Below are 14,877 nucleotides of genomic sequence, written 5' to 3' on the forward strand. Positions count from 1 at the left end.
TGAACATCCTGCACTGTCAGCTAGGTTTTGGTTCATGGATATGTCAAGTATCATTGAAGTTTGATTCTCTGGTGTTTCTGCACAGGTGTCTATATTCCCATTTATTTTGTTTATGAGTTTCTTATAAGAGGCAGTTTCTGCCAAGACAGTGATCCATTCAGAATAAGCAGGGCTGCAGTCCACCCTCCAATGCCTCAGTATGACCCTCTGAGCTGTAGTAAGGTCAACCTTTATCCTCTGAGCTTTCTTTCCGTCCATCCTTTGGTTTCCTTTCAGGCTGTTCAGGAGGTAAAGAGCAGGAGTAAAATCAGCCCCTGTACCCACACTGCTACTGATCTTCACCATGACCCTCTGCCAGTAGGTAGCTAGGCTCAGACAGACATAGAACATGTGAACAAGATCACCTCTGTCTGTATGGCATCACCAGCAGAGGTCTGACCGTCCCATTCCTGTCCTTTACATTCTCACCAGTGTCCAATACAATCTGTTAAATATTTTAAATTGAATTAGTTTAGAGCTGGCATCTCTCATTGGTTTCAGCAAATGTTTCAGTGAGTTCTTCCACTCTTCATCCTCGTATGTTTCTTTAAATCCCTTTCCCATACAGCTTTTAGACCTCTGGTAGCACCACTAAATTGATCAATAGGAAATGTGTAAATTTGTCTTTCCAGGTGTGGACGACTTCTCAACAATTTCAATTTAGAGCATGAAGAGCATTGTCTAGAGAACCTATTCCCTGTTGAGGTTTTCTTAGATAGACAGTCTCTAAGCTGCAGGAATCTCCAGAAGTCTCTCCTCTGATGTTGTAGAGCTCTCTCAGTTCATCCAATGTTCTCAGGATGTTGTTCTGGTAGAGACATCCAAGAAACTGAATCCCCCAGCATGCCAGTCTTTCCAAAAGAACACCTTTGCTCCTATTTTTAAACTTGGATTATTCCATATTGAAACTGATTGAATCAGGAAGGGAGATGAGCCTTCCTTCTGATGTATATGATGCCTAGTTTCTCTTTTAAATGTAGCAGGGAGTCATAAAGTCCAGACTGAGTCCAGAGTCAAAGCTAAAGTGTCCTTAAAGTTCTCTGTGCTGAGCTGATAGAAGTCAGTGAGTAGAAGAATCTCCTCACCTGTCAGCACCTGTTGTGTGTCTCATCACTGCAACACTTTAAGTGGAAGCTCACCAGCGGCACAAACTCTCTCCTTCATCCTTTCCATCATTTGGAGCTGTGAGATGACTGAAGTAAAGACAGTGGCTTTATCTGCTCAACTTCTACTCCAGGATTGAGTCAGTCAGAATGAACGTGCTCCAAGAATGCTTTACCTGTTTCAGTGTCTACCAGTCCAAATACCACACAATCAATGTGAAGAATGGGACAGGGTCATTTCAAGGTTTCTATGGCAGCGTACAAGAGGCAGGATTAAATCTAAAACTGTGCAATTAAGAAAAGAAAGGGGTGGAATGGGCCTTCCCTGCCTCCAAGAATATTCCTACTCAGCCCAGCTGAGACGGTTCATTTGTTTCTATTCACCAACATACACGGCAGGATGGAAGGACTTAGAAGGTCCAAAAGTAAAAGGAATCCCAGTAATGGCCCTATTAGCAGACAGCAAACTCCAGAAAGAAGTGATGGTTTCAGAGGAACCCTGTCAGACATTGTTTTGAAATCCTGGCAAGAAATTGTGAAAATCTGCAATTTAGGAGACTTGGCCAAAATGTGGAGGTGGTGTGCGTACAACTCTGAGTTTACACCTAATAAGTACGACAACAGATTTAGGAATTGGAGCTTAAAGTTGTAGCAAACTAGTGTTCCTTTATCCATGATGATGGTACATTCCAAAGCTTTGAAGCACTACGGAATAAACAGGGATTACGGTCAGAGCACTTTTCCAGGTACTTGCAGGTCAGACATTACTTTAAGCAGAACTTAAAAGTGGAACCTGGAAGAGGAGCTACAGGGTTCCTACAGGTGTTTGTATCTTTACTCAAATCCAGATCATGCAACAGAATTGTATCTAAGCTCTATCATGGCATTTTACAGTTGAAAAAGACAAGACAGAATAGATGAAGAGGAAATGGGAAAGAGAAGGAAATGTTTCAATATCTAGTGAGAGCTGGGAGAGAACATGTCAGCTACAGCGGGTCTCAACAGGTTCAAATACATGGAGAGAGTTGTGCTGGAAAAAGGTGAGATTTTTTGTTCCACCTGTTCAGAAGCCACGTCTGGGTCGGGGTGCTACCTGTTGGAGACTCTGTGGAGCTAATGAAGCCAACCACTTTCATGTGTTCTGACTGCCAGATTATTAGACCTTACTGGGAACGGGTCCATGAACACATAAATAATCTATTTGGGAGAATATTCCTTTTCAATGTGAAGTCATGTATTTGGGCGACATTCTGTTTGACAACTGTGATGTTAATGACAAGAAATGACTTTGTATATTATTGGCAAGGAATCAGAAAAGCATTAGGAGAAAGTGGTTAAAAGTGGAACCACCCACTACTGAGGAATAGACTGACATTGTACACGAGGTTTACATGATGGAAAAGTTGACATTTTCCCTGAAAGTGTAGAAAGAGAAGTTCTCTAAGATGGACTGAGTATGTAAAAGCCATAAGGCATGATTTTACTTGAATCTACTCACAACTAGATACAATCAGTTTTCTTTGTCTAAAATCTTTTAATTAATTGTTTTTTTTCTCTCTCAAATGTTGTGAAGATGACTACAAATGTCTGGCTCCCCCGTTCTGTTGTTGTTCTGCATCAAAAAGAGTGATGTAAAGAATGAAAATATTGGAAAGACAACACAGTCTTTGTTGCTGTAAATACGACATGTTTGGAATCGTAATAATTTGCCTTTTCAATTCAAATATGAAGAGAATTTCAAAAAAAGAAATCCAGATTTCTGCAGCTCTGAAGGCAAAATGAAACTCTGAATGATTTCAATCAGGAACTTTGTCTCCTCAACTCACATCTTTTACTCTTTATTCAGTTTGAAGAGCTGCAGTTTGTCAGAGATCAGCTGTGATTCTCTGATCTCAGCTCTGAAGTCCAACCCCTCCCATCTGGAACATCTGGACCTCAGTGACAATAACCTGAAGGATTCAGGATTGAAACATCTGAGTGGTTTTCTGGAGAGTCCAGACTGCATCCTGAAGACTCTGAGGTCAGACATCATGTTTTCAGTGATTCAAAGTTCTCATCTTTGGGTGAATGTTACTTTTTTCACATCAGTTTTAATGACTGATGTGAATCATCCAAACAGTTTCTCTTTTTATTTAAATTTATTATTATTCCCTCCAGAAACATCCATAACACAGGAGAGCAGAGATACATAAATACATTGAACACAAAATAAAAATGAGAATAACGTAGAATTATATGAACAATTTAAAAGTACTTTTAAATATTAGAGAACATGAAAAGTTAGGAGATAATTTAATAAATGAAAGAGAGCCAAACAAACAAAAAATATCCATATTATAAATAATATGATATCAAGCATGTCTGGAATGAAACAGTTTTCTCTCTACCTAAATTCCATCTCCGTCCCACCAGTTGAACATCCTGCACTGTCAGCTAGGTTTTGGTTCATGTATATGTCAAGTATCATTGAAGTTTGATTCCCTGGTGTTTCTGCACAGGTGTCTATATTCCCATTTATTTTGTTTATGAGTTTCTTATAAGAGGCAGTTTCTGCCAAGACAGTGATCCATTCAGAATAAGCAGGGCTGCAGTCCACCCTCCAATGCCTCAGTATGACCCTCTGAGCTGTAGTAAGGTCAACCTTTATCCTCTGAGCTTTCTTTCCGTCCATCCTTTGGTTTCCTTTCAGGCTGTTCAGGAGGTAAAGAGCAGGAGTAAAATCAGCCCCTGTACCCACACTGCTACTGATCTTCACCATGACCCTCTGCCAGTAGGTAGCTAGGCTCAGACAGACATAGAACATGTGAACAAGATCACCTCTGTCTGTATGGCATCACCAGCAGAGGTCTGACCGTCCCATTCCTGTCCTTTACATTCTCACCAGTGTCCAATACAATCTGTTAAATATTTTAAATTGAATTAGTTTAGAGCTGGCATCTCTCATTGGTTTCAGCAAATGTTTCAGTGAGTTCTTCCACTCTTCATCCTCGTATGTTTCTTTAAATCCCTTTCCCATACAGCTTTTAGACCTCTGGTAGCACCACTAAATTGATCAATAGGAAATGTGTAAATTTGTCTTTCCAGGTGTGGACGACTTCTCAACAATTTCAATTTAGAGCATGAAGAGCATTGTCTAGAGAACCTATTCCCTGTTGAGGTTTTCTTAGATAGACAGTCTCTAAGCTGCAGGAATCTCCAGAAGTCTCTCCTCTGATGTTGTAGAGCTCTCTCAGTTCATCCAATGTTCTCAGGATGTTGTTCTGGTAGAGACATCCAAGAAACTGAATCCCCCCAGCATGCCAGTCTTTCCAAAAGAACACCTTTGCTCCTATTTTTAAACTTGGATTATTCCATATTGAAGCTGATTGAATCAGGAAGGGAGATGAACCTTCCTTCTGATGTATATGATGCCTAGTTTCTCTTTTTAAATGTAGCAGGGAGTCATAAAGTCCAGACTGAGTCCAGAGTCAAAGCTAAAGTGTCCTTAAAGTTCTCTGTGCTGAGCTGATAGAAGTCAGTGAGTAGAAGAATCTCCTCACCTGTCAGCACCTGTTGTGTGTCTCATCACTGCAACACTTTAAGTGGAAGCTCACCAGTGGCACAAACTCTCTCCTTCATCCTTTCCAGCATTTGGAGCTGTGAGATGACTGAAGTAAAGACAGTGGCTTTATCTGCTCAACTTCTACTCCAGGATTGAGTCAGTCAGAATGAACGTGCTCCAAGAATGCTTTACCTGTTTCAGTGTCTACCAGTCCAAATACCACACAATCAATGTGAAGAATGGGACAGGGTCATTTCAAGGTTTCTATGGCAGCGTACAAGAGGCAGGATTAAATCTAAAACTGTACAATTAAGAAAAGAAGGGGGTGGAATGGGCCTTCCCCGCCTCCAAGAATATTCCTACTCAGCCCAGCTGAGACGGTTCATTTGTTTCTATTCACCAACATACACGGCAGGATGGAAGGACTTAGAAGGTCCAAAAGTAAAAGGAATCCCAGTAATGGCCCTATTAGCAGACAGCAAACCACAGAAAGAAGTGATGGTTTCAGAGGAACCCTGTCAGACATTGTTTTGAAATCCTGGCAAGAAATTGTGAAAATCTGCAATTTAGGAGACTTGGCCAAAATGTGGAGGTGGTGTGCGTACAACTCTGAGTTTACACCTAATAAGTACGACAGCAGATTTAGGAATTGGAGCTTAAAGTTGTAGCAAACTAGTGTTCCTTTATCCATGATGATGGTACATTCCAAAGCTTTGAAGCACTACGGAATAAACAGGGATTACGGTCAGAGCACTTTTCCAGGTACTTGCAGGTCAGACATTACTTTAAGCAGAACTTAAAAGTGGAACCTGGAAGAGGAGCTACAGGGTTCCTACAGGTGTTTGTGTCTTTACTCAAATCCAGATCATTCAACAGAATTGTATCAAAGCTCTATCATGGCATTTTACAGTTGACAAAGACAAGACAGAATAGATGAAGAGGAAATGGGAAAGAGAAGGAAATGTTTCAATATCTAGTGAGAGCTGGGAGAGAACATGTCAGCTACAGCGGGTCTCAACAGGTTCAAATACATGGAGAGAGTTGTGCTGGAAAAAGGTGAGATTTTTTGTTCCACCTGTTCAGAAGCCACGTCTGGGTCGGGGTGCTACCTGTTGGAGACTCTGTGGAGCTAATGAAGCCAACCACTTTCATGTGTTCTGACTGCCAGATTATTAGACCTTACTGGGAACGGGTCCATGAACACATAAAGAATCTATTTGGGAGAATATTCCTTTTCAATGTGAAGTCATGTATTTGGGCGACATTCTGTTTGACAACTGTGATGTTAATGACAAGAAATGACTTTGTATATTATTGGCAAGGAATCAGAAAAGCATGAGGAGAAAGTGGTTAAAAGTGGAACCACCCACTACTGAGGAATAGACTGACATTGTACACGAGGTTTACATGATGGAAAAGTTGACATTTTCCCTGAAAGTGCAGAAAGAGAAGTTCTCTAAGATGGACTGAGTATGTAAAAGCCATAAGGCATGATTTTACTTGAATCTACTCACAACTAGATACAATCAGTTTTCTTTGTCTAAAATCTTTTTATTAATGATTTTTTCTCTCTCAAATGTTGTGAAGATGACTACAAATGTCTGGCTCCCCCGTTCTGTTGTTGTTCTGCATCAAAAAGAGTGATGTAAAGAATGAAAATATTGGAAAGACAACACAGTCTTTGTTGCTGTAAATACGACATGTTTGGAATCGTGATAATTTGCCTTTTCAATTAAAATGAAAAGAGAATTTAAAAAAAAGAAATACAGATTTCTGCAGCTCTGAAGGCAAAATGAAACTCTGAATGATTTCAATCAGGAACTTTGTCTCCTCAACTCACATCTTTTATTCTTTATTCAGATTGGAGAAATGCAGTTTGTCAGAGATCAGCTGTGATTCTCTGATCTCAGCTCTGAAGTCCAACCCCTCCCATCTGGAACATCTGGACCTGAGCATCAACTCCCTGAAGGATTCAGGAGTGAAACATCTGAGTGGTTTTCTGGAGAGTCCAGACTGCATCCTGAAGACTCTGGAGTCAGTTCACTGTCTGTCTGTTACTGTTGTAGATCTGATATGTTTAATGACAACTGAAGCTCATTTCTGTTCAACAGAACTTCCATCCATGAAGCTGTAAATCTGCTCTGCTTCAGATTTTCTGTTTTTGTCCTGAATTCAGTTTGTTGTGACAAAAGTGGAGTGTTTGTATCAGAAAGTGTAGAAAATGTTGAGTGTTAGTTGTTAAAGTAAATGAATGTTTGTAATTTGTGCTGAAGAGTCACATCTGGATCCAGAAGATCTTCTGAACTCAGATCAGTTTGAAGTGACAAAGTTTAGTGAAGCAGAAATATTTCTTTGGTTTGTGTTGAGTTTGATTTGACTGATCCTGATCCTGTTGATGATGCAGCATGTTATTGATGTGTGGACATGAATAGGTGGATGAATGTTGAGCTGACATGTGGATGATGTGTGTAGAAGGCTGACATGATGATGATCCACAATAAGAGAAGGACAAAGTCACTGTGCTGCTTTTAGAGAAAAGCTGATTGATGAGGACAAAGTAATGTTGATCTGCACATTGAGAACCTGAACACATCTGATGGATCATCAATGATTTGATCTACATCTTTTATTCTTTATTCAGATTGGACTACTGCGATTTGTCAGAGATCAGCTGTGATTCTCTGGTCTCAGCTCTGAAGTCCAACCCCTCGCATCTGGAACATCTGAACCTGAGATGGAACAACCTGAAGGATTCATCAGTGAAACATCTGTTAGATCTTGTGGAGAGTCCAGACTGCAGCCTGAAGACTCTGAGGTCAGTAGAAGGTTCCATCAGTCTCTGCTGCTTTCTTCAGTTTTCTACTAAACACAGTCAGTATCAAAGCAAAGATCCAGTGTCTCCTGTAAACCTGCAGCTTCTCAGTGAAGCTGTGAGAGCAGAACGGTGACAGAAACACAGAGACAGCAGTCAGCCAATCAGAGGAGCCACAAGCTTGTTGTCATGGTGTGTTTGAGTGGATGTGAAGCCGACTGTTGTTGTTGTGTTGATGTGTTGAGGAAATGACGCTGATTCCAGCTGACAGCCTTCCAGATGTGCAGAGACAGTGGTCCTCCTTCATCAAAGTGTCCATCAGATCTGATCTCTCTGTCTGTTGTCTCATTTCAACAGTGATCAGCTGATCAGTCTGATGTTTGTCACAGCTCTGAGATCAGTGAGACTGAAGCCTGTAAACCAGCGGCTCTTATTTCACAGCAGCATCTTTACATTCAGTCATTCTCTCAACATTTCCTCTCATTTTACACACATTTGACCAGTTTGTTCAGTTACAGATCATTTGGAGTAAAATCAGGAGAAAAAAGTGTAAATTTTCACACAAACCATTAAAAAGAGGATAAAACTGTAAATCCTTTCACTTGTACAATAAAATACTTTTACAAATATCAGTGTTCTTTTACAAAGTTTTCCTCTGAAATCACATATTTGTACTGTGAAGAAATCGGTAAAAATATAAATATTTTACAAATATGTGCTGTTGTTTGAGGAGAAAATGATGTATTTTAAGGATTATGAAATGGTAAATAATTGAACTGTTTCTCTGATATCTGATAATTTTTAAATTGCAGATAATTAGTAATAAAATCAGAGAAAATAATGAACTTCCATGTGAATGTAAAATTAAACAACAGACCAAAACTGTAAATAACATCAACATGAAAAATCTGCATTTCTACAAATATTAATTTGTTCTTTTACAATGTTTGACCATAAAATGATTGTTTATCTGAACTTAAATCTGCTAAAAATATCTGTATTTTAGACATTTCCTGTTTGATTCTCAGTATTTTTCCAGGTTTAGAAGCTTCCAGAAGCATTTGAACACATTTAGTGTTCCTTTGCTGCCAGACTCTGAGTGAGTTTTTCTCGAGCAGATGAGATGTTGATGGACACTCAGAGACTGTTGGTTTAAATGGAGCAGCAGTAAATCCATGAGTGAAGAGTTTGTGCAGGAATGAAGCTTGATGACTGTCAGCAGTTTGTTTCCACTGTGGACTCATTGATCTCCTCTGTTCTCTCTTCTTCTCTCTGCAGATGGAAGTATCCATGATGCTGATCAGGACGGTGTTTGTGCTGAGAGGATGAAGTGTGTCCTGATGATCCAGAGGTTGAAGCAGCAGCAGCAGCTGGTGTGTAGAGACTCTGACTGGACCATGTTACTGGGAGGTGGACTGGGAACCAGTGTAAAGTGTGTTGTTCTCACTGTGTAGTTTAGTGCTGCAGCTCCACACTGAATGATGGAGAACTGCAGTTAATGTTGACATGATCCGTTGGAGGTTGATGTCAGGTTGCAGAGTGTGCAGTAAGTTTCAGGATGTTTGTGTCAGTGCAGGATTATATTTGCGTTGATTTTCTATTTCCAGCTGCAGTCAAAGTTGTTGAGCTTCTCTACCTGCAGCACATTGAGCTGATGAGAACAAAGTGTCCTGGAAACATGTCAGCTGAAGCCTTGGTGCCCAGAGAGAGTTTGTTTTTCTGTGTTTTGATCACATCATGTTGAGGAGACAAACTGAAGATGAATCCAGTTTAGTCCTCAAAGGTCCAGCAGCAGCTCTGATTGGACCAGAACCCGAGCGCTGATCCATCATGGCAGCAGCAGCTCGTCCACGTGGCTCATTCTGCCTCAGTTCACCGAATGCTCCATGTCTGAGCCTCTCCAGCTTCACTGATGTGTTTTAAGGTGTGAATGTTGAGCTGATCTCCTGTAAAATCTGGCCTCAAAGGTAACATTAGTGTTCGAGTCAAAAATTCTTAAAGAAGGAGATCATGAGGACTTTCTATGTGGTTTTCTTCATTCCAGTCTGTGGATGGATGTCTGAAATAATAATGATAAATAACGTAGCTTCAGTCCTGAAGTTTAATCTTCTCATTGATGTGAACGTCTGGTCTTCAATGGTTCAACCTGCTGTGATAGAAGAATACAAACCAGTTCTATGAAGGTGGAAGTTGGGTCCAAACATCTCAGTGTTTCTGTCTCTTCTGATTCTCCACCAACCATAAAACATTTATTTTCACCCTGAGATGATGAATTATTTTCCTCTGTTTGGCACCAAGAGAAGCTTTAAAAATGTAGAGTTTGGTTCCAGTCAGAGGAACTTGATGAGAAAATCTAGTAAAATGAGGTTTTCTGCATTTCTGTCCAATATCAGGACGATGACTGAGCAGGTTTGATCATGAAACCACTCCGATAGTGTCCCAGCTGGAAGAGTTCCATCATATTATTGGTTAGATTTACTGTAATTCAGCATCATGCAGCAAACAGAGGCTGGTTCATGAACACAGACTCTGATTCTGAGCTGAAAGTCCACATTTTATTCTCTCTGACTGATATCTGCCCACTTGGACTCTCAGTTCCAGGTTTTCATCCATTCATCTGTTTCTGGGAGTTTGGCATCATGATGTTTTAGTTTTGTGGTTCTACTAGCATCACCTCACTGTTGATAATAATTCAGTCTGACCTTTTTAAAACATCTGGATGAAACAGAATCCTGCCTCATCTTGTAGAGAACAATAAGAGAATTTAAGCCTTTAAATAAAGTCTGTCTTTGCTTCTGTTAGAGTTGATCGTTGTCAGGACTTTATTTCATCTTGTTTTTTTCCAGTAAAATATCCGAGGGATGAACACCATCAACAGTCCATAAACTGTTCTTTTAAAGCTCAGTTGATTCTGTTTGTTTTTCTTTATTCACATATTTATCATGTGTCATTTGTTTGTTTTTCTTTATTCACATATTTATCATGTGTCATTTATTGTGTACTTATTTGTTCATCTCTATCATTCAGTCTTTGTGGTTGTTTTTTGTGGTCATTTTGTGTCTGTAGCTGTTTTGTATCTCTGTGGTTGATTTGTGTTTCTTTGTGTAATCCTTTTGTGTCTTTCTGTAATTCTTTTGTATGCTTTTTTTCAGTTGTGAGTTTGCGTGTAGTTGTACTTTGCCTCTTTGTGCTTGTCTCGCTTCTCTTTGTAGTTTGTCGTGTGTGTTGTATTCTGACAAACACCCTACTAAGTCAGTTCAAACATTTTATTTCAGCTTTTCTTTCTTTTCTTTACAATCAGGATAATCTAATAAAAGGTAAAGTTTACAGGATGTAAACAAACAGAGGAGTACAAAATAAAGGCACTTAACTTACATCACCTCCATTAAATAGGCTTTCTTTTCTCTTTTGTACACATATTTACAGACTTGTGACGGTAACGGTCGGTGAGCTGGAGTACATGGTAGCAGGAGGACGTAAAAACATGTAAATCACAAAGGTTAAACAACACTTTTCGTGATTGAAACTTCTTTAAAAGGTTAAATATGTTTTGTTTAGAGCATAGGAGAAAATCAAACGAGAAACAAAAACATGCAAATGTAAAATAAAGTGTTAAAATGCAGGACGAGAAGTTCAGGAAGTTCCTTCATCGCATGGCTCCTGAACACTTCTGCATCAGAATAAAAGGATGGAATGAAGATTTTTACACACAAACAACAACGGTATGAGTTAATTCAGTCTACGATGTTTGGTTTTGTGACATTTGCAAAGAAACAGCACATTCTGACTATTTTAATTAGGAGGAGACTGAACATTATATCTTGTAAAATGCAACAGTGATTAAAATGACAAATAAAACAGACAACAGCAAAACGAGGCCAGTTATCAGCACAGAAAACGGATTCTTTGTTTATGTCCGCTGTGAAACGGATGTCATAAATTTTGAAATGTTCTTAAGAAATGCAGCATTATCAATAAATAATTTAGGAAATTGTGTAACAAATTAAGTGCACTTGACATTTGTCCTGTTGGTGGCTGTCGCATCTGCAACTGGAATGAACCATATCAGTGACCCTACAGCCCTGAAGCTAATCTACAATACTTGAGATTGTATTATTGGTTTGGGACTCAGTAAAATTTAAAATACTGTAAAATACTAATATTTAGGACAACTTTGAGGGGAAACAAAGGAACAGGAGTTGCGGCAGGATGTACAAATGCTAACATGGTTCATCCAAGCTTGCATCAACATATGTGTAAAGGTTTGGAGGTCATTAAGCATCATTAAAGACTCTGTCATGGTGCCCCTTTACTAGCTAACCCCACAATGCTCTCCTGTAGCCGACAAGGAAATGTCCACCTCCTCTGGTCACTTTTTTATTTGTTATTAAACTGTAAGAGGCCTTAGGCTAATCTACAATAGTTGGGATTGTATTATTGAGGAAAATGTTATCGATGTGGGACTAAAATACTGTAAAATACTAACATTTAGGGCAACAAAAGAAGAGGAGTTGTTTCAGGATTGTATGCCACTGTATGGATACTATCATGGTTAATGCAAAATGTGTGCTGGCTGGAGGTCATTTAGTGTCCCTGAAGACTTTGTCATGGTGCCCCTTTACAAGCTAAAAACACGACAATGCTCTCTGCTGTACCAAGTTCTGTTAGTATGTTTGCTCTGAGAAGGCAGCACTCAACTGTAAAAGACTAACCTTTAGGGCAACTTTGAGTGGCAATAAATGGAGACCATCTGCTTCAGGATCCACAGTAAGCCCAGTGTTTATAGAACACATCTCTGTGATTAATCATATTTTTACAGACAATACAGTTGTTTTTAATGGAAACTATGAAGTTCATTTTAGTCACTGAAGCTCTGTGCTGCTCCCAGCGAATAAAACAACCGCTGACAAATGTCAGTGCAGAAATAAAAAGCTGCTCATATGATGGTGACCGCCTGTTACCACGGAGTCGATGTGTTTACTGTCAGTGGGAGGAGCTTCGGTCGTTGGCGACGTCCTGCAGGCGGCGCAGCAGAGCTGAATGGTTGTCCGGACAGACCCGTTTGGGCGACGTCTCCTCCTCCATCGCCATGCTGCGCTTCCTGGTGGGAGTTTCTCCGGTCCGGATCATACTGTTGATCTCCTGCAGACGCTGAGGGGTCAGACATTAAAGGTCAGAGGTTATCTGTCAGTAACACAGCCTCTACTGGCTATATCCAGGTTTCTGTTCATTTCTCTTTCTGAACTAGCTTGCTTTATTTCTGTCTATGAATATTACCCATGAACCTCAGCTGCTGTTACCATAGAGAAGAGGCTGGGCAGGTGTTGAATTTGTAATCATCACTATGGTTACTGAATGGACACTGGTCTCAGGGAGTTGTTTGTTACCACCATGCTTCACATCATGATGCTGCCACCACCATGCTTCACATCATGATGCAGACCTGCCAACCTTGGCAAAATATTTTGCGTACCACTTAATCTCACATACACACGCACACACACACACAGCTCGCGCTCATGTTGATAGGAAAAAAAACTCTCGGTGCTTATTTCCCCGATATGACATCGTATTTTCAACGTGAAAATAACGTTATTAACACTACATATTTGCCAAAAGACACACACGTACACACGCGTGCACACACACACACACACACCATTTTACCGTTTTTTAACCGTTTTATTAACTGCCAGCTGCTGCGGGTGGGGGCACGGGGAACGGGGAGAGAGGCGGAGGGAGGCAGAGGACAGGAGAGAGCGGGCCAACAAGGGTTCAGCAGACTCGTTATTCTCCGCTACTCTATGATGATTGGTTGAAATTGCACCACTACACTGCTGCATCATGTATGAGTATTGCACGTCCACATTTCTAACAGCACTCACAGATGTCTGCAGCTTTTGAGCGTACCAGCGTATTTTGATGTCAAATTGCGTACCTGCTAGCAAAATGCGTACAGGTTGGCAGGTCTGCATGATGCTGCCACCTCCATGCTTCATATCATGATGCTGCCACCTCCATGCTTCATATCATGATACTGCCTCCACCATGCTTCACGTCATGATGCTGCCACCACTGTGCTTCACTGTAACGATGTGCAATGTCTGGTGTCTGCCAAACATAGCGTCTAGTCTGATAAAGCTATATTTTGGCCTCATCAGACCAAAGAACCTTCTTCCGTTTGACTTTGTTTACCACATACCTTCTAGTAAACTCTAGTTGAGATTTAATTTGAGATTTTTCAACAGAGGCTTTCTCTGTCACTCTTATACAAAGCTTTGACTTGCAAGGAATTCAAACTACAGTTGTTTATCCAGGAGTTCTGATTCACAAGTCATTGGACCTCCCAGATACAGAAGTCTTTATACTACAGCCTCTAAGACACATTTACTGCACTCAGATCATTTTATTTCACTAGTTGTGTGATTCTGGCACTAATTTCCTGCACCTGCATTGAATTATTTGACCCACTTTAAATGGAGTGAATACTTATGCAGTCACTTATTTCACAATAAAAATAAAGCAATAAAAATAGCACTGATTATTTTGTAGCCATGTGTGCAGTGTGGTTGGTCTTACGTTGGGGGGGCTGCTGCAGATGTAGTAGTAAATCTTGTCCCGGGGAGTTGTTGGCGTCAGGGCGGAACCTGTCTTATGAGGCGAGATGTAAATGGAGTGTTTGCTGGACAGAAGCATCCGACGGGGAGATCCGGTCCTCAGGGTGGGGTACGGGCACAGAGGGGGGGACTCCACCTGCACAGGTATGAAGAATACACCAGAACACACCTTTAACATCAGAGGCAGGAGGACAAACCAACACCTGGTGAAAGGTTTGTTATCATGTGATGACGCGAAATATCTGAATGTTCAAATTGCACCAGACGTCTATTTGTGGTCATTTTGTGTCTCTGTGGTCCTTCTGGGGGTTTTTTGTGGTCATTTTGTATTTCTTTGTGGTTGTTTTGTGTCTTTTGTGGTCATTTTACATCTCTTTGTGGTCACTGTGTGTTTCTTTGTGGTTGTTTGTTGTCTCTTTGTTGTTATTTTACATATGTTTGTTGTCATTTGGTGTCTCCTTGTGGCTGTTTGGCAGCTGTGCTTGTTTTTATCTCTTTGTGGTGATTTTGTGCTTGTTTCTTGTTCATTTGTGTCTGTAGTCATTTTGCATTTTGTGCTTTTTTGTGTGTGTGTTTGTAGTCATTTGTGTCTCTTTGGTTTTGTTTTTTGCCTTTAGTCACTTTGTATGTCTTTGTGGTAATTTTGTGCCCCTTTGTGGTGTTTCTCTGTTTTTATTCATTTGTGTTTTTTAAAGTCGATTGTGTCTCTTTGTGGTTTGTTTTATGTCTATTTGTGTCTCTTTCGAGTTCTTTTTTGCAAATTTC

The 14,877-nt window shown here is 40.3% G+C and overlaps 2 protein-coding genes across 2 annotated transcripts in view; one reads left to right on the top strand and one right to left on the bottom strand.

The window, feature by feature from the left end:
* Positions 1–1,837: 1,837 nt before the first annotated feature.
* On the top strand, positions 1,838–7,978 carry LOC127534982 (NACHT, LRR and PYD domains-containing protein 12-like). The gene is made up of 3 exons (XM_051951540.1): positions 1,838–3,162; positions 6,544–6,717; positions 7,325–7,978. The coding sequence occupies exons 1-3, from the start codon at positions 2,933–2,935 to the stop codon at positions 7,629–7,631; spliced, it is 711 nt and encodes a 236-aa protein (XP_051807500.1). The 5' UTR covers positions 1,838–2,932; the 3' UTR covers positions 7,632–7,978.
* Positions 7,979–10,747: 2,769 nt separating this feature from the next.
* rbl2 (retinoblastoma-like 2 (p130)) overlaps positions 10,748–14,877 on the bottom strand; it is a 34,711-nt gene continuing 30,581 nt past the window's right edge. The window contains 2 exon segments of the mRNA XM_051951538.1: positions 10,748–12,646; positions 14,075–14,248. Of these exon segments, the coding sequence (XP_051807498.1) occupies positions 12,479–12,646; positions 14,075–14,248 (342 nt within the window). The 3' untranslated portion in view covers positions 10,748–12,478.

This window comes from Acanthochromis polyacanthus, chromosome 8, assembly GCF_021347895.1.
Source record: "Acanthochromis polyacanthus isolate Apoly-LR-REF ecotype Palm Island chromosome 8, KAUST_Apoly_ChrSc, whole genome shotgun sequence".
Lineage (NCBI taxonomy): Eukaryota > Metazoa > Chordata > Actinopteri > Pomacentridae > Acanthochromis > Acanthochromis polyacanthus.

Excerpts from the sequence above, each read along its gene's own strand:
- LOC127534982 (XM_051951540.1), top strand. The coding sequence starts at position 2,933 with ATGATTTCAATCAGGAACTTTGTCTCCTCAACTCACATCTTTTACTCT. Across the intron at positions 3,163-6,543 it reads TGCATCCTGAAGACTCTGAG|ATTGGAGAAATGCAGTTTGT; the intron begins GTCAGACATCAT and ends TTCTTTATTCAG. Across the intron at positions 6,718-7,324 it reads TGCATCCTGAAGACTCTGGA|ATTGGACTACTGCGATTTGT; the intron begins GTCAGTTCACTG and ends TTCTTTATTCAG.